Source organism: Epinephelus fuscoguttatus, linkage group LG8 (genome assembly GCF_011397635.1).
Source record: "Epinephelus fuscoguttatus linkage group LG8, E.fuscoguttatus.final_Chr_v1".
Taxonomy (NCBI): Eukaryota; Metazoa; Chordata; class Actinopteri; order Perciformes; family Serranidae; genus Epinephelus; species Epinephelus fuscoguttatus.
In genome coordinates, this window is record NC_064759.1 from 26,674,770 (window position 1) to 26,693,615 (window position 18,846).

The 18,846-nt window shown below is 39.4% G+C and overlaps 1 protein-coding gene across 1 annotated transcript in view; it reads left to right on the forward strand.

Moving 5' to 3' along the window:
- The window catches only part of LOC125893850 (MDM2 binding protein), a 43,544-nt gene that overhangs the window by 18,553 nt on the left and 6,145 nt on the right, over positions 1-18,846 (forward strand). Inside the window, exons 9-19 of the mRNA XM_049584784.1 lie at positions 3,866-3,960; positions 4,245-4,311; positions 4,563-4,680; positions 5,247-5,426; positions 7,775-7,888; positions 11,540-11,704; positions 15,124-15,217; positions 15,303-15,461; positions 16,774-16,869; positions 17,043-17,306; positions 17,467-17,585. Coding sequence (XP_049440741.1) covers positions 3,866-3,960; positions 4,245-4,311; positions 4,563-4,680; positions 5,247-5,426; positions 7,775-7,888; positions 11,540-11,704; positions 15,124-15,217; positions 15,303-15,461; positions 16,774-16,869; positions 17,043-17,306; positions 17,467-17,585 — 1,471 coding nt within the window. The remainder of the gene's footprint in view (positions 1-3,865; positions 3,961-4,244; positions 4,312-4,562; positions 4,681-5,246; positions 5,427-7,774; positions 7,889-11,539; positions 11,705-15,123; positions 15,218-15,302; positions 15,462-16,773; positions 16,870-17,042; positions 17,307-17,466; positions 17,586-18,846) is intronic.

Genomic DNA, 18,846 nt, shown 5'->3' on the forward strand with positions numbered 1-18,846 from the left:
GGAAAGGTCTTTACATTTCATTTTCTTTTAGGATTAAAATAGTCTGCTGGCCAAAAAAATATGCATTCAGACTTTTAAACTTTCACACTTCCTCCACTCCGGTCCCCTCTACTGGTCAAACAGATTTTCTGCTGACCTGGCTCACTATGGGCCAATCTCAACTGTGATATGGGGCGGGTTGTATACGATGACTGACCAAAGTATCATTTTTGTTAACAACCAAGATAGCTGCCACAGATGTGGAATGTTTTGTTGTATTAGTATAAAAGAAACTGGACAGTATATTTCCTCTAGCAAAGAACAAACAAGTACATATGTTTGGTTATCGTTCACATTTGAACCAATACCAGTACCAGTAGCTGTAATTTAGTACTGGTACCCAGTAATACTTTTTTTTGATGCTTTACTTTTTCGGTATAAACAAAATGTAATTTTTGAACAAGCAGCAGGGGTAACATAGTAGACTTAAGCACAGCTCTTTACTAATTGAGCTAATCTTCTGTCTCTGTCTGTCTGTCTGTCTGTGTGTTTGAGTGTGTGTATGTGTGTCTGCTCATCTAGCAGTGATACTGGTCTATTACTAAAGTACTATAGAAAAGAAAATAGACCAGTCTCTGAAACTTTTGCAGCAGATTGGCGTTACAGTGATAGTTTGTGGGTCGCTGGGAAGCCGATGCAGGGGCTGCAGAGCTCTCTGGCAGGGTTCCTGGCTGAAGTTAAACTTTGCGGAGCTCAGAGAATGGCTTCCATGCTTTGGAGTGCTTCATGGCACTTTCGCCTATTGACTAAACCCAGCGCCCTCTCCCAAATGCGCTCTCAGGCACTTACATATGGCAGTAATTAATTTATTGTGAATTGGTGCTCAGTGATACCAATGTAATTCTCTTGTTACCATTAAAAAGTAGTCGTAGCTGGGTATCCAACCGTGAACTGCACTTGAATGGAAACGTTGGTGATTTTTTTTAAACAGCTCTGCGTCATTACAGTTTGGGCACTGGGCAGGGCATGTAAATAAGCAACACTCAGAATCCCGGGTTGAGCTCCAGGCGCTGGCAGCACAGAGGGAATCCAAACACTGCGTCTGCACACACTGCACATAAATTTTCACTTCAAAGTGGTTGTTGATGAGAAAGACGTGTTTGGCGTACTTCTGACAGCGTTTGGAAAAGTTTAACCAACTGGCCCTGCTGGTCGCCAAACAGATGGGGCACAGAGAAAACCATGTTTTGTTGCTCTGACTGGTTGTGTGTCTATCCAGTTTGGTTCAGACAGCCGCTGGTAACGCCCTTTGGAAATCAAAAATGAACTGAGAGTTTACAGATTAATTTGCAGTTGCAAATTGGTCTACTCCTAAGCCACTCAAGATGCAGTGTAAGTTGTGCAGTAGTCGGTTAAAACCGGGATGTCATCAGTTATTTTCTCAGCAACATCACAACAGTGGTACTTGTTTATGGGTAATGTGTGGAGGATTCACTGTAGACAGTTTTTTAATCTTTCCTCTGCCTTTCACAATTTGTGATTTTAATTATTTGATGGCTGACATTACAGTGTAACACAACTAATGTAAAGTAGGCATGTACTGTTAATATATAACATTCCTGTTGTATTTTTGGAAGTAGAGCCAGTGTTGGTCGTTAAAGGCTTCTGTACCTTCAAAGCAGTGTGTTGCGTCCGCACACCTGTTACAAAATGTAACACAACAATGGACTGCTCATGCACTTACAGCAGTTACTGTTAAACGCTGCTCAACTATTCACAGGGAAAGGACATGGGACAAGATTACAGCAAACTATGCATATAAGAATGAGGATAATATGTATTCTTTTTGCAAAATCAACTCACAACAGCAATCAGAAGAAAGTAATTTTGCAGATTACATGATGAATCACCAAGAGTCATGTTGACATCACAAAAACGTTTTAACCACAGGCATGTGCAGTTTTAAACCATTATGAAGGATGATTCCAAGTAATAAGGACAATTAAATATTGGAGATTTCTTTTCTGTCAGATCAACAAGGAAGTAATAAACATTGCCGACTTGCTGGCAAAACTGGGAGTTTGACCCGGGTTCATTAAAATCTTCATCTACTCTTAATCTATAAGAGTCTATCAGAAATAGGTCAGCACTTCATTTTTCTTTTTAGATTAATAAATTATGAGATTGAGATTTCAGGCTTTCCTTGGTATTCTCGGTCTTCTGTATATGCGGATGGCCTGTTTTTCCATGTGACAAATGATTTATATATTATTGATTTCCTCGTAACATAATGAGCTCATTAGATAAATGGGACAACTGTAGACTGTTGAAATGTAGATCTTTTTTTTATGCGAGCTTCAGTGTGTTAAGTACCTGATAGGCTCCTGTCAGGAACCAGAAGATAATCTATGTGTTTAGGTGGTTGGTGTTTATGGTGTGTAGTAACGCTGAAGAGATAAGTACATTAATAATTTAGTTGGTCAACAGAGAGTTAATTAGCAACATTTTTCCCCTTACAAATGATGACTTTTTAAAAGAAATTTACTGGCTCTTGGCTTCTTTTTTCTGTTTAATATAATATCATTGTTAATTGATCATCTTTGTATTTTGCTCTGTAGTTTGGGCAAAACAAAACATTTGAAGATGCCACCTTTTTAGATGTTGGAATGTGTGATCATTTGTATCTCTTTTTTATGTTATTTCATCAACCAAACAATTATTCACAAAAGAAAGAAAACAATTAATGCATTAATTGATAATGAAAATAAGTGTTAGAGCTCTGGCATTTAAGTAATTACACTGAACAAAAATTAAACTGCAAAACTTGTTTTTACTCCCATTTTTCAAGATCTAAAACTTTTTTATGCACCCAAAATATATATTCTCAAATTCTGGCCACATTTTTTTTTTTTTTTTTTAAATCAGTGTTAATTGAGGACTTCTTTGTCAAGATGATCCATCCACCTGACAGCTGTGGCATATCAAGATGCTGATTAAACAGCAGCATTATTACACGGTGTTCCTTGAGCTGGTCAAAGTTATAGGTGACTCTTAAATATGTAGTTTGATCACACAACAAAATGCAACAGATGTCCCAAGTTTTGAGGGAGCGTGCCATTGGCATGCTGACTGCAGTGTCCACCAGAGCTGTTGCCTGTGAACTTAATGTTCATTTCACTAGCATAAGACATCTCCAACGTTATGTCGTTAATTTGGCAGTTCATCCAAATGGCCTCACAATCTCGCAAGATGGTTACGATGACGAACTGCTGTCAGGTCAAGATACATTCCAGGGCACAGCTGTGTAGTAATGATGCTGTTCAATCAGCATCTTGATTTGCCACAACTGTTACGTGGACGGATTAACTTGAGGAAAGAGAAGTGCTCACACTGATTTTAACGAATTTGCAACCAAAAACAAAATTGTTGAGTTTGAAATTTTCTTCAGAATATATAGTGGGTTCTCAGTGGGTGTCTCTGTTTTATTTTTTTGTCTTCCTCTCCTTCTTTTCTGCACACACACTTGGACTTGTCTGCACCTCAATATTGTTTTCCTGACATTTGCATTGGAAGTCCAAATCCAGATTTGGAACCAAGGAAGATCAGATTTCAGGGTCAGTTATCTAACATCACTTCTGAACTGGTTACAGTTCAGTATCTTGCTCAAAGACACTTCAGTTGTATGTTAGTCTTTGAACTGCTGGATGGTCTCCAACTCCTGAAGCTGCTGCCTCACAAACCACTGGGATTTTTTTTCTTCTTTTCAGATGCTTTCCTGTATGATAACCCTGGTGTTTTTTATTCATCCTTTTCTGTTTTTCTTTGTGTCTTTCATGCGTTCGTTTGTTCATTTTTGTCCGTCTGTCTGTCTGTTCTGTGTTTGCAGGTCTTTCATTACTATGCACCAGTTTTAGATTTGGTTCAGCTGGTTAACCTGTCGAACCTGCCCAGCTTCCTGATGTCTGCAACGCAGTTTGAATTGTATCCTCATCTGAAGTGTGTGTGTGTGTGTGTGTGTGTGTGTGTGTGTGTGTGTGTGTGTGTGTGTGTGTGTGTGTGTGTGTTTTTCTTGGAAAACAATATATTGTCATATCTCTGTCCACATTTAAATGGACCCACTAATCTAGATGCATACTGTTTGAGACACAATAATAAAACAACCTTGATTATTTATTCATACATACAGATTTGAATACACTTGAAAGTACATGATTGGTAACCCCCTCCCCCCAATATTATATTATTTCTTCACCACCAACAAACAGAAGCCTGTCTGGGAAGTCAGTGAAAGCTCAACTTCTGTTGGACCAGCTGCGGTCACTGCGTGGGAAGGTATCAGCCCCTTAACGTTGCTCTTATTTGTATAAATATTGAAAAATGTCAGCCATGGAACTTTATCATCTCCAGTGAAGTAAATAAATTATTATTACATGTACACACATTATTATTATTATTAATAATGTCTGTACATGTAAATAGCACATACAGAATATGATGCATATAAAATTAATCTTTTATTTAATTCATGGGAGTAAGGGACTGTGTGATTATATATGTTTATCAACTATGTTTCTGGCTCCTAGGTTGGAGCATTGTTCAGCCTGTCCTGTATAATCACCCCCCTCGTCCAGCCTGCAGCCAGCCAACTCAGCTCCCAGCGCTGGAGAGAGTCTATAGCAAGGAGACCAAAGTCGTTACCCGGTAAGACTGCTTTTTCAAACCCTTTTCATTGCCTTGTTAAATGGATGACCATTTGGCAAGAATAGAGAGGAGCCATATCACCTTCCACAGGGAAATAAATTGGTAACTACGACTACACTGATATAGATAATAAAGTCCTCTGTTGGGGAAGCACACTCGAAAGTGGGACCGAATCAAATCAGAAAACACTGCCTGAAAAAATCAGAAACAAAATTCATGAGACACGATATAACTGATACAACTGTACCCTTTGGGAAATTGGATTGCTGCAGCAAGTGGTAAACAAAAAAAAAAAATATGAATTGGACAGCAGGGATTAGAGATACAATATGCTTAGCCACGCTTGGGTAAGATATGTTAAGTAGAATTGTATGGATTAAATATTTATAAATAAAACATTTAAAATGTCACTGGAACAACAAAGCATAGGACACGGTAAGATGAAAAAAATCATACTGAGAGTGGAGCCCGATATTAAAACTTTACAATTTTAATTAAGTGAAATTCTTCTTCTGTGGTGGATTAACTCTTGGTGTAATCTCTCTTCTTCTGTGTGTACCCTGCAGTGCCTGATGTAGAGCTGAAAGGTGAGAGTGCACACTACCTCCTGCTGGTCCAGGGCTCAGATGATGTTGGGTGTGGAGGCTGCCGGGTCAGGATGTTGCACTCAGGCAGTCAGATCAATGGCGCGGCTGCCATGGCAACCATCTCGGGGTTGCTGAGAGAGAAGTCTCTGTCATCATCGGGTATATTATGTTGTCATGTTGTGCATTTCTGTGTGTGTTACTGTGAATGTGTCGCTGTCACCTTCATTGGCTTAAACTTTGTATCACAGCATCTTGGACCGAGACAGAGATAGACGAAAACAGCCTCATCTAACACGATCAGATTTCTTTTCACCCGTAGTTGTACTGCAGGGGTTGTCGAGGTCTGACACTGTGGGGCCTCCCTCAGATAAAATCAATCACTATTCCCCACCCATCGTCAGTAATGTCAAATAAACGTGAACAGTGCAACATGAAAAAGTAAAAATGTGCCGAATTAGCTGTTAGCAGCCTTTGTTTGCAGTGTGCCCATGGATGGACTATCACTGGCTTTGATACTGAAGAAAACTTGGAAGTGATGAATCTCAAGAAAGTTCTGGAGTTTTTCTCCTACGATTTCAAAGTGAGTTAGGGACGTTTATTTGCAATGAACATAATCGTAGATAATGATGTCCTTGGATAGTGTTAGTCTCACTGAATGTAAAAAAAATGTGAATCATGTCCGTTTGTTCAGTTATGAGTCAGAGATAAAGGAGTGCAAATTTTGATGCTAAGGGTTTTAAACTGCCTTAATTACCACCCTGAACTGTGTGTCCCCGCCACTGCTGCAGCTCCAATTGCTGACCACGTTGCTGAGCTGGCCATATCTGCGAACAACTACAACTAACTATCCGTTTTTAAGAACACCAGCATGCACTTGACCCTTTCACCCACCCCTCACTCCCTCTGATTTGGGAACATTTAGCAGTAATTTGTCTCTGTGCTATATTGTAAAGAACAGCCTTCCAAGTGTCTGTTCTTTTTTTTTTTTTTTTTTAAGCATCTCCTCAGCTTGATTGAAGTCGACACTCCTCTGGCTTCAATTGACAGAATAACAGAATGAAAGGGTTGTCACTGTTCATTAGGCTAGCCTGTATTATCTGTACTGTTTCTCCTCCTTCGCCCCTCCTCTCTCACAGCACTGTAAAGTTGTGACTGTTCTCTTTAAGGATTTCCTCATCTTTTTTTCCCACCAAAATAAGAACAATCAGTCAAAGAGGAGAGGAGTGAGAAAGGGTATTGAAGAGGCCGATGGGTTGACGAAATAAGAATGGAAGGTGATGACGAGGAATGGAGTGTATAGATGAACAAAGAACGAACTGGATGGATGATTGAACAAAACACTTGTCTGGTTATAGCTGACTAGAAGGACAGACATGCGAATCTCATACTGTTGTTTGTTTTGTTCTCTAAACTTAAAGCTTCTTTTCTGATGAAAGACCTTCATTGTTCTTGGGCTTTATATGATATTCAAGAGACCCACTGTGGTGTTTCCCCTGAGAGTTCCTGCTGTTGTTAACATTTTATGCAACCTTCAGGAAGAGACTTTTTTAAAAAAAAAAAAAAAAAAAAAAAAACTTTTTAAATGCAGAGCAAGACTATAAAAGGTGCCCTAACCGCTGCAATGACAGCAGAGTTTTGAATAAAAATGAAAGTCTTAAAATGCACACCTGAGGGTTGTTGCACCTGAACAAAAAGCAGGAAAATGCTCAAAATACCTTTGTGTCCTCCTGTACTAGTGCAATTTTTCAAGTCTCCTTCGCCAAGAGAGGGGTTACAAATTTAATTAGAGGAGCCACATGTGATATTTAGCGTCTTAATATGGCAGCAAACAACTATTTGCTAAGATATAGTGGACTAATGAGCAGAGAATGAAGTCACGTTCTGTCTGTGTGTTGTAATCCAAGCCTCTCTTGTGGTCGGTCAGTCCGACTGCGCGTGCGTGTGGGTGCATGTTAGTCCTTGTTTAGGTCCCACTGGCTTGCTAATTGACTGCACTCATACGCCGGTTACTGCTGATAACACAGTCCCAACCTCGACCCCCAGCCCACCTCCCGGTCCCCCCGATGTTAGTACCTCCATGTTGAGAGCAGTGTGCAGACAATCCCAGCTCAGATTCTGAATAATAGACATGCTCTAAATGTCGTTAACAGCTCCTTTAATCAGCCAAATATTGTTGAAACAGCAATCTTAGGTTTGTCTTTTTGTTCTTGTTTACTAATTCTGTGGTTCCCAACTTTTTTACCTTAAGTTGCATTCAACGGGGGAATAGTAAATTTAAAAAAAGAGAGTAAATCCACCCAAGAGTGATAGTTTTTCCTCACTCAGATCAATTGCTCTGACCTTTTTGTGTAAAATCGATGAACCCTCTGTTGCCCCTGATCCCACACGGGAAATCTCAAAATGTTCTGCGGGTTCCTCACCAAACAATACACAATTAAGTTTCTAATCTGTCCATTGATCTAATGATTATCCTTTTTTTCATCCACTGCTTCTCTCTCCATGACCAGGAGGAGCTGAAGACAACATCCTCTGCCCCCTTCCCTGCCTCCAAGGAGCTGACCTGCTAAAGAGAGAAAAGAAGGTGACCCAGGTCCAGACACTGGTACTCAAAGAATATCTCAGTAAGTAGTACATTTAAAGAGCCTCTGACATGGAAAACAAATCACAGAACACACTGTAGATCTTGCAACAAATGTGAACATTATGTAGACAGAAAATTGCTGCACACTCTGTAGTCAAACAGATTTTCTCAGCATTTTTGTTGTATTTTAGTGGTACCACTGTGCTTTTGAAGATAAGATGAGAAAATTACATTGTTATTATATTACTGTGCAAGACAAGAACACAGCGCTCCTGATATTAAAAACAATATAAAAGAAAGTGAAGATAGAAACAGCACTCACACTGCTATCAAGTGTGCAGAAAAACAACAAGCAGCATATAATCTAGCCGCAATACAAGTAGTCATTAATTATATATATGAGTATTATTAATCACTTGCATACTAATGTATGATAATAGCTAAGACAAGCCCTCGGAACAGCACCAAGAGTGTGCTAAGACACGCCAATCAAACTTTTGTGCCTCCAAGCAGGATGGGAAGCGACCTCTCACAGAGCAGTAATGGAGAAAATGGATTTGGGAGTTTTAAGGGAACAGATTTTTCACATAACAGACACACATAACATTTTTTCCCTGTCTAAAAACTGTTGTCTTCTCATCAGAAACATTGTTTAACTATTTTTGTTGAACATTTTTACATGATGACAGGGATTATGTGAGAAGGATGTGTTGGTCTTATGTCATTAACTCTTTCCTTACCCTGATGGCTGCTGGCCCACACCCTCTTTAAATTGTCCCATTCAGCATTCAGTCATCCTCATGTTATCCATGTTATCCAGGCTGGTACAACCGCTCATGTGCCTGGTATTAAACAGGCTCTGGAGCCGAATTGAGAAAGACAGTAGTATTGATAAGCACCGACGTTAATGGTTCTGCTATGTTTCTTGTTCATTTAGGTTACACAAATGTCGGCCTGTACGGCCTGTCCGTTTCTAATTACCAATAAGATTAAGACATTCATCACTGATGCACTTTTGCTATTCAATTCAGAGGAGAGCGCTCTGTGTCGGAGCCTCACCGTCTGCCACTCAGTGTCTCACACACACACACACACACACACACACACACACACACACACACACAGAGGCCCAGCTCTCAGTGACAATGGCAGAGAGTGCAAAATGTTCCGAAGTATGGTCATACTTCACAAGAGTTGATGTCAACACTGCTTGTTGCCGCAAGTTCAACAGTTCCTTTCCATGCAAGGGCAGAAACACAAGCAGTCTTTCCAAACATCTAGTAAAAGCGCATCACATACAGGCAGAGAAATGCACCTTTTTCGACCACCTAGCTCATAGTTCATCTCCCTTTAGCACATCTACTTCAGTTATGTCATAGTCTATAGTAATAATTCATTCAGGTTGCTGAGGTTTCTGTCATTTTCCCTCATAAAGGGTTTTTTTGGGGAGTATTTCCTTATCTGCTGTGAGGATCCAAGGACAGAGGGATGCCTATGCTGTACAGCCCTCTGAGGCAAATTGTGATTTGTGATATTGGGCTTCATAAAGAAAATTGAAATTAAATTTTAAACAAAGCTGTAGCAGAATCTTAATTTATGTACTGCGCTGACAGAGATAAAAATGTAGACATAGTAATTATGTTCTTATTTTGTTTAATTTTTTTTTCTCTTAAAAAAAGAAGAAGAAGAACCGATAAGAATAACGTTCAAGTACCTGTTAAATTCTTATTGATACTCATCCCTACATGTGCCATTGTGTATTTTTCACTGTTGTTGATGAGAGAACACATATCATATGCTTCATGGCTCCTATATTCAAAACCATAAAAACTAGAAAACACTTTAATCTAATTTGATTAAAGTTGTAAGGACTAAAAGAATTAATCAGTGAACTCCTGATATCAGACAGATTTGTCAAGCAGTTACTTTTTGAATTGGGCAACTTGAAGTCAGTGGAGCAGGCAGATTCAAAAGTCTTGACCCAGTCAATTAAAAAATAAGCCTGGCTTCTTAATTGATCAATCATTTCAGTTATTTTTTTAAGTAAAATTTTAAACATTTGCTTCTTTTCTTTTTCTGTTTGATGTCATAATGAACGGAAATCAACAAGGAAATCGCAATGAGCATTTTTTACTGTTTTCTTACATTTTATTGACAAAACAGTGAATCAATTAAATGAATGGCATATTAATCAATCATGACAACAGTTAGTTGCAGCTCTTACATGTACATTGTAACACATTTGAATTGTACAATCCAGTAATTGGAAAAAAATTGTATGAGTAAAGACGTGTACAGTGTAGTGTAGTTACTGACCGGACATGTTCACTTTGTTAAGTCACCTGCTGCTAGAAAAATAAAAGACAATCCTCAGTGTTGACTTCTTATTTAAAGTGAGATATAAATGTCAGTCTATAAGAGTGTGTGCTTGTGTTTGCGTGTATCAACTATCTGGGGCCACTGAGAGCTTCCTGAGCCGTCGTCAGTTTGAACTCTCAGCCCTGAGCGCAGTCTTTCTGCTGCATAGAAAGACTGTTGAAATATCATTATTTTACAGACACACATAATGTCCCCTTGGCAGGCGAAGATAGTGAAACACCAGTGGAGTGGAGCCAGATTAAAGGAAGTGGACTAAAATTCTTCAGACTTCAGGAAAAGCAATAGGGTTGTTCTTTGAAAAGGCCATGAGCAGAATGAAGAGTCCTGACAGACCACAGGCCTTAATGAAATTCATTGCAGTATACTCTGACTTGGCAGTAAATTGGGGAAAGGCATGTCCTTATAAGTGGCAAAAGTTGGAAGTACTGGAAGTTTTTCTGATTATGTGAAATGTGTGTGTGTGCGCGCACTATCATAGGTCTTTCTGTTGTCTCATTGGCTGTAATCAGTCTGTGTCTCTCATGCGTGTGATGAGTATGCAAACTAATGCATGTGCGTGCTAAGGACATAATTTAGCATTTTTCTCTGTTTCAATTTCACTGGTTTTCTAACTTCTAACCATAACGTGAAACTGTTTAAATTGCCTTGTCACACCTGCGTCAGTCTGCACAAGACTGACAATAATATTTAAGATCTAATACATTTTACAACTCAAGTTAAAATTCACAAAGCATTGCAATTGCACAATCTTTTAAGCTTGATAAACCTGTACTCTAAAGAATGTCCTTGTATCATTTTATCTCCATATATTTGCCCCTTGGCCACCTTTTTAAAAATGTCCAGAGGGAGAGTGTGAGAGTGTTTGCTTTTCTACTGAGAAAGCAAAGCCTGCATAAGATTTAAATAAAAAAATACAGCTGTTTTAAAGCCTGAGCCGCACACTGGGGATGCACCAGAGAGGAGCCTTATCTCACCTTATCAGTGTAATAGATTCTTCCTGTTTCCTCACATAGATCTTTGGAGTTTGTTGTAGTTCACTAGCAGGACATTTTCTCCTCAAAACTTAAATCACCAAGTCGCTCCCTACCCATAGGTCACAAAGAAGGCATTGAGGTCCTAAGGTTATATACGTTGCTAATGTTATATAACTGTTTCTCAAAAAGTTTCAAGCAAAAGTTCAATCCAAAAGCTTTTATATGTTCCACCATCACTTCACCAGTCAAAGACACACACACACACACACACACACAAAGCAAAAAACTAAATGTGGCATGTTGCCAAAGTGAAAACCAGACTCTGTTTGTGTGTCCAGGACAGAAAGAAGAAGCATCAGCCTCAACCTCGATACCCATCAATGACTTGAAGGTCATTCTGAGTCTGGCCAGGGAGCAGTATCTGAAGATGATTGACTCCACTCTGCCCTCTGCAGTCACCTGTGTGATGGATGAGCCTGAGAGCAAAGCTGCCAAAAACTCAGGTAGACAAAAAAGTATTTTCACATCCATCCAAAGCTACAGTAAATATACAGTATACAAAGTGGAAATGTGTCAGAGGTTTAGTCAGTCTGGAGACACAGTGAAACATCTACCACTCACAGACCACCTTTTCCTACACCATAAACTGTCAGTTTTACTTTGAAACCCCATTAATTTAATGACGGTTTAGAAAAAGCTGCATTCACACCAGGCCTGTAGAATGACAAGAACTGGAAGAACCTCCATTACTCCGTCTTGTGTGGGATGTTATATTACTCTAGGATGGCTGCCCTTGTTGCTAGCCTTGTTTCCAGAGTATTTAAATAGCCCAAATTAGTTTACATTGTTGTGCCACCCTTTTGGAGTGGTTAATTAGCAAAGTGAAACTAGATACAAAGTATAGGCCCCTTGAAAACAGCTGAATTGATAATACTATATGTATTAAGAAAGGATTTTATTTATTGGAGCTGCCAGCAATGGTGGCTTTTTGTTGACCCTTCTTTTTTTCTTTATGGAAATGTTGTTGTCAGAATTTCTTGAATTCTCCAACAACTTCAGTAGGATGCGGCTATCAAAGGTTTTTCAACTCATCCCCTTGTCTGAGAAATATGAGTAGATTAAAGGGAGCTATGATGGTATGATACTGTGAACCGGATGATAGTTATACATATATATGTATAAAGCTCCTTGTACTTAAATGGTGGGATTTACTAATGTTATTTTGGCCTCAGACTGTTCAGCCATTTTAAAGTTTACACATAGCAAACAGTACTACACACATGAAAATCAAGAAAACTGATGTATGTTCACCCATTTACCATAACATGTATTCTGATATTCCCATCAATTGTTACGCAGCAGTGCATCAGTATTCACTTCATCTCCATTCATAGCATGACACCGCAAAAAAAACAAAACAAAACACAGTGCCAGCTAATAATTAGCAAATAAATTGTAAGCGATAAAACAAGTCCTAGCCTGCAGCTAGAGCTAAATGTGCACAGTGAGGGTGGCGCTGCTTTAAAAAAACGTAGCCGTGGGGCTAATAGGCCTGCATGTCAAGCAGTTTTCATGTCATAAATGTTGTGACATTTTTGCCAATTATTTTTGGAGTTTTTGCGCAATGTTGTCTGTCATTATCTTTATTGTGTAATTCTTGCCTCAATCTATGTTACTAGATTGAGGCATTGCCTCAGCAAGTTTCACTGTAGTGGAATAAGCCATCTGTACCATTTACATGTATTTATCCCTCCAGGACCTCACATAGGGGATATATTTGTATTTTGCAAGAGGTGAGCTGGAAAGCTTCAAAAACACAAGTGATGATGGATGTAAACATGCAGAGTTGTACAGTCTAAGGTGCAAAACAGGAGCTTTTTCCCCTAATCTTTGCCCACCCTCTGCTCTGGAGATGAGAATGTTGTTTACGGCAACAAACAGCTACAGCAATCCATCAGGAATGCCTTTTGCATCAGTGTTTCAGTGTTGCCTAAAGGTGCGAATGACTATGTGTGGGCTTTAATACCACTGGCAGAGTGCTTCAGTCTCTTCATATAACACGCTTACAACCTCGGGGCAATTCTGTGCATTTAACACTGTCATGTTGTCGGTAAATCTGCTGCACACAGTTTCATCACATTTCTGTCCTCCTTGACCTAACATACAACCTTCAGCTCCAAAGAAAAGTGCAGAGTGATGATATTTTGGATGCTGAAATTTCATCTGTCTGCAGAGAGTTCAATTTGTTGACCTGGCTCAAGTGAAAGTTGGGATAACTCTTGTAATCCATCATGCAGCACATGGTGCCCATGTTGCCTGTGGCTACGTACCAGGTAGTTTCTCCACTGTTCTAAAATATAATGTTGCTGTAATAATATCTTTCAGATTTTTCCCGGCAGGGCTAAACTCTGTTTCTTTAAAGGTGCTGTATGTGCTCATCCATCAGCATTTTAAAATGATTTATAACACCCACCTCTTGTATGACATCACCTACTATGAGCTCCAGCTTTTGGTTCAAGCAGTGCCAAACGGTATTAAAGCATCTGAAGCTATTGCTTTGTATTTCTAGGCGTCTGTCAGACAGCTAAAGCCTTATATACAGAATTAAGGATCTTCCTATTCAGACTTACAGGCTCATTTAGTAGTACGGTAATTTACGGACACAGTGTACTTTTGTATCCATAGTTTCACAGTGTGAAGCATCCTGTGACTGCTGTTTCAAATGGAAATCAACATATACGGTTTTGAAGAAGAGGTAGACAATAAGTCAGTTTTTCAACCTTTCGTATTTTGCAGAAAACAAAAACAAAACATAAAGATGTTTTATGAGACCCACATTGAGAGATGCTGGCTCTTGCTTGAATGGAGTTTCCACATGTACCAGTGGGAATGACAACTCTGCCCCAGAGACTGCATTAGACTCTCATTGTTCATCATTTTGACAGACAGGGTTGTAAAAATTCCATCATAATCTGTTATCGCTTGTCATATTAATAATCTATTTTATGGTAATGAGACGTTTTTAATAGCACTTAGATTTTCATTGATTATTTTAATTTCTTAACAAGTAATATACAGAACAAGCTTATGAATAGTCCATTTATAAGCAGGAGTGTGGTGCCATTTGTTAAGGTACCTCAGTGCTCATGTAATGGTATATAGGTGCCCAGTAAGCAAGAGAGTGACGTGACATATATGTAGGGGGCACAAGCTACATGAGATGGCATGGGGTAGAGCAGAAACAAAAATTAAAAGGTAAATACATGAGTAACAGAATGGGTGAATACCTGCAACTTTTAAGGTGGAATGTTTTCTTGTATGTTATTCAGTGCACAAGCTGACGTTGTGAATCAATCAACACAGCTTAAATGTCACTATGACAACTCAGTGCATTCCATTTGTTTTTATTGTCTCTCTTGCATAACGTGTTTTAGTGATGATTGGATCTTCATGTGTTTAAAAAATGTATGTAAGCAAACTGAGAATAATGTATTTCCCCACTTGGAGAAAAAAAAGGTAGCATAGCATTGTTACGGTGTGCCCACAGCACTTCCTGTTTATAGGGATATGAAGGAAAAAGATGAAGAGGGATACCTACCATGCAGAAAAAAAAATGTACACGCAGCTGTTGTGACATTTTGCAATGGTATGTAGCTATACACCCTACCAGTGCCATGGCTAAAGCTAGCTATACAACAAGGACATGCACATGAGGTATAAAACAAGACTAGACAATAGCTTTATATAATATCCACATGCCACCAGCAAGTTACATTAGGTCACCCTCAGTGTTCTAATCTGTCAAAATGATGCAAGACCTTCAGATTTTTCCATCACTGTCAGAAAAGATTCACTCAATGATGAAAATATTCAGCATAACATCTGCTCTGACCAGCTAAGCCGTGTTGTTTTGTCATTATAGAATTTCAAACCATTTCCTACCTTCAGTCCGACTGGCCTGAGAGGAGCGTCCTCCACAACATAGAGAACCTGCAGAGAAAACTACAGAAGAGAAGGTAGATACAATTTACATAGACATATGACAATTTTGTGTACTTAAAATACCTGTATTTAATCTACAGAGAATTTTGTGTGTGTTAGATTTGGTCTGTTAGGTCCAAGCTCCGGTGACAGTCTCCTTGGTCCCAAAGACAGTCAGAAAAGCTCCTCTGCATTACTGGACGCCAAAGAACTTCTCAAACACTTCACATCTGATGGTCTGCCTACTGGGGAGCTACAACCACTGGCTATCAATAGAGGGTAGGTTCAGTCATCTTTTCCGGCTCCATGAGTTAGACTTTCCAAAGTGAGCACTGACTAGGGCTGTCAAAAGTACCATGAAATTGAGTTTTAATATTTTCAAATGAATTTAGTAGAGTTCGAATAATATTCGAATTTAATATTTTTAATTTTTTTTTTTCATTATTTTATTTTTTTTATTTTTTTTTTACAAAAAAACCACAAAATTTAAGATGCTTATTGCTGGCTGGTATGAACATGACACTCGGATGAAAACACCTGTTCTGACCTCACTGAAGTGCCAGGTATGACCAACTTCTGCCTCGCTATCTGAGCAATGTTTGGATACTTCAGTGCGTAGTTTTCCACCACAAGAGTGGACCCTGGTCAGCTCATAATGGTGTCTCATTCTGGTAACGTTTCATCTCTTCTTCAAAAAGGGTAGGCAGGGAGGCAGCAGGTGCAGCACTCTGCCTGTATGTCTCCCCGAACAGGTCACACATCACGGACAGCGCAGTGGGTGGTGTTAGCGCAGCGGACTCCTCCCTGATATACAACATCATTGATAGTATTAATTAATTATTAATGATATTCGAATTATCAAATTTAGGTTTGAACTTATAAAATATATATATATATATATATATATATATATGTATGTGTGTGTGTGTGTCCACCTATATAAGGTGTGTCCAAACTTTTGGCCTGTACTGTATATTCGAATATATTTCGAACTTCGAATTTTTTTTGACAGCCCTAGCACTGACTGAAGCTTATATACATGCACTGTAACGAGGCCTTCACACTGGCACACATAAAGGGGCAAACATGTAGGAGGAGGCAGCCACAAGATTAAAAGCAGGCATCGGGGCCACAGGCTGAGAGTTGCAGACGCAAAGATGGCCATGAAACAAGACAAATGATTCTGTACAGAAAAAAATAACAGATTTACAAATGAACTTAAACATACTGTAATCAGGTAAGTTGTTCCTTTGTTGTGTTAGGAGGGTTTTGAATGACAGTTAATGAGACCATAATGAGGATTTGATTATGATCATTAGCCTGCTACAGTGAGCTTATAACCTTTGTGGATTCGTTTTTTTAGTTGGGTTTAAAGAATGATTATTGTGGAGCAGAGCAGTCATCAGTTAGTGCTAATAATTCTGTCAGGCCAAACCGTGTGTGTTTTAATTAGTGGCATTTGTATTTGTGGTTTAATGAAGAGGAAAAACACATATTTTTTTTCTGGACACATTGTTTATATTTCTCCTCTCTTTCTTTTTCCATCACCCTCCCCGACTCTCTCTTCCCTCCACATCCTCTGTCTCCTCAGTAATAATGTGTTTCAGTTGTCACCAGACCTTTCTCCCAGACGAATCATCCAGATGCCCTTCAACAAAGCCTCAGCCTCTCATTACCATGGCATAGAGTAAGTGTGTACAAACACTACAGCGACTGTTGTGCTACAGTTACCGATATTTTAATGTACAACCCGCTGTGAAAAATGTATTATGATCAGCAGAAGCTCGGAAGGTAACTAGCTACATTAATCTTCATTACTTCCTTATTTATTATTAAAAACATATATGTTTGTTCCTGTAGGTTCTGCCTGGACAACCAGCGCTCCTTAGATCGAGACCAGGCTTTTGTGAAACTCCAGTCCCGTCTGATTCGGTACGAAACCCAAACCACCTGCTCAAAGGAGCCCTGTGCCCTACCCTTCGCTCTCAGCCCCGCCCCCTCCCCTGCTGTGATATCAGAACCAGGAAGTGTGCCTGATGGAGAGACTCTGCAAAACGCTGATGTTGCGCGACTGAAGCGGAGGTCCTGGGACACAGACATCATTGGAGGTTATCCTCGCAAGAGGTATGATGACGGTGTATGTTGATCCCTAGAAAGATGGATTCATTGATGAGTCGATAGTTGGGGTGGTTGTGGTACCTGGACTGTTGTTGCTTGTTAGTGTGTGTAAGTGTTAGTAATGTTGCCATGTTTGTGTCTTTGTATGTGTGTCTGAATGATCCAGGCTGGTGAAGTCAGAGAGCAGTGACTCCCTCTGTTCTCAGAGCAGCGGCAGCAGTGGGACACACCCTGCCATTAGGTCTCTACGGCAACAGCCAAGCAGATCCAAGTCCACATCCTCAGGTAAAACACTATGGGAAGGGACTAGTAATTCAGCTTTACAGTGAGTCTTAGGACTACAGTTGGTACGTAATTTTCCACAGACAATATAAACTGTGCTGTCATCAGTTAGGGTTGTAACAGTACACAGAAGACCCAGTTCGTTCATACCACGGTTTATTAATCACAGTTTGGTGTGAGTTCGGCACAGTAGAAAAAGAACAAATGTATCTGGATATGTTTGTTTTCATTTATTTTGAACAGACAGTAGTGTAAGTGTCACAGACAGACAAAATTCTCTTGCTGGGGACTGAGGTAACATTTTGCCAACTGACAACTTTTGGAAACTATTTTCATTATAAAAAATGAAGAACTTTTCTGTCACCTCTGTATTACACTTTACAAACACTGAACAAACACTTTCCCAAAGGCAGCAGGTCTAAATACCAAAATACATAGAATAACAAAAAATAAAACTTGTACAATAGGAGAAAATTAGCGCCACCATGGCGGTTTGCAGGCGTAAATGCCAGTTGCCTCAGTAATTGTTTTATCCCAATTTGCTTTGGCGTCTGAAGGCTGCTTAATGGCAGTGGAGATAAGGCGTTGGGTTTCAGTTGGTTTTTGTCCTCGTCCCAGTCATCGACACATCTGAGTAATACCATTGGATGTGCGTCAGCATGTTGAATGTGTTTCCATTCACAGACCCTAGAATGGTGGAGCAAAGCCGACACACTGTCCTCACTTAAACACAACTCTTTCTTCATTGCTGTTGTAGCTTACCGGAAACCTGTAGGCGAGTCTTCCAGCTACAACTTGTAATCTGTGCTTCCCATATTAAGACCAACTCGCACGCCAGTCCATTTGTAGTGTTGACCTCAGAAACCTGTTGCTTCAGCTTACAGCTAAAAATGTCTGGACGGGACTCGTATTCTGTGTGCGGCTGTGTGCAACGAATTGTGACCCCCATTTCGTGATTGTTTAGTACACACTGTAACTGTTACAACCCAATTATCAGTGCATGTTATTAATAATCAAACTATCTAAGAAACAACACTCGGTCTTTTATGGTTAAGTGCACATGTTCTTCAAAACTAATTTCCAATTTTACTTCAAGCTCCTCAAATTTATTAGGTGAAAACTTCAGAAGACCTCTTCACAAATAAATGGATTGCCTAGTCTGACTCTTTGAGATCCCAGGACCATATTTAAGTTTGTCTAAATTATATAAACATGCTTATTCATAGTGTTCATTTTAAATTGTTTTTCATTAATTTTGTACTCA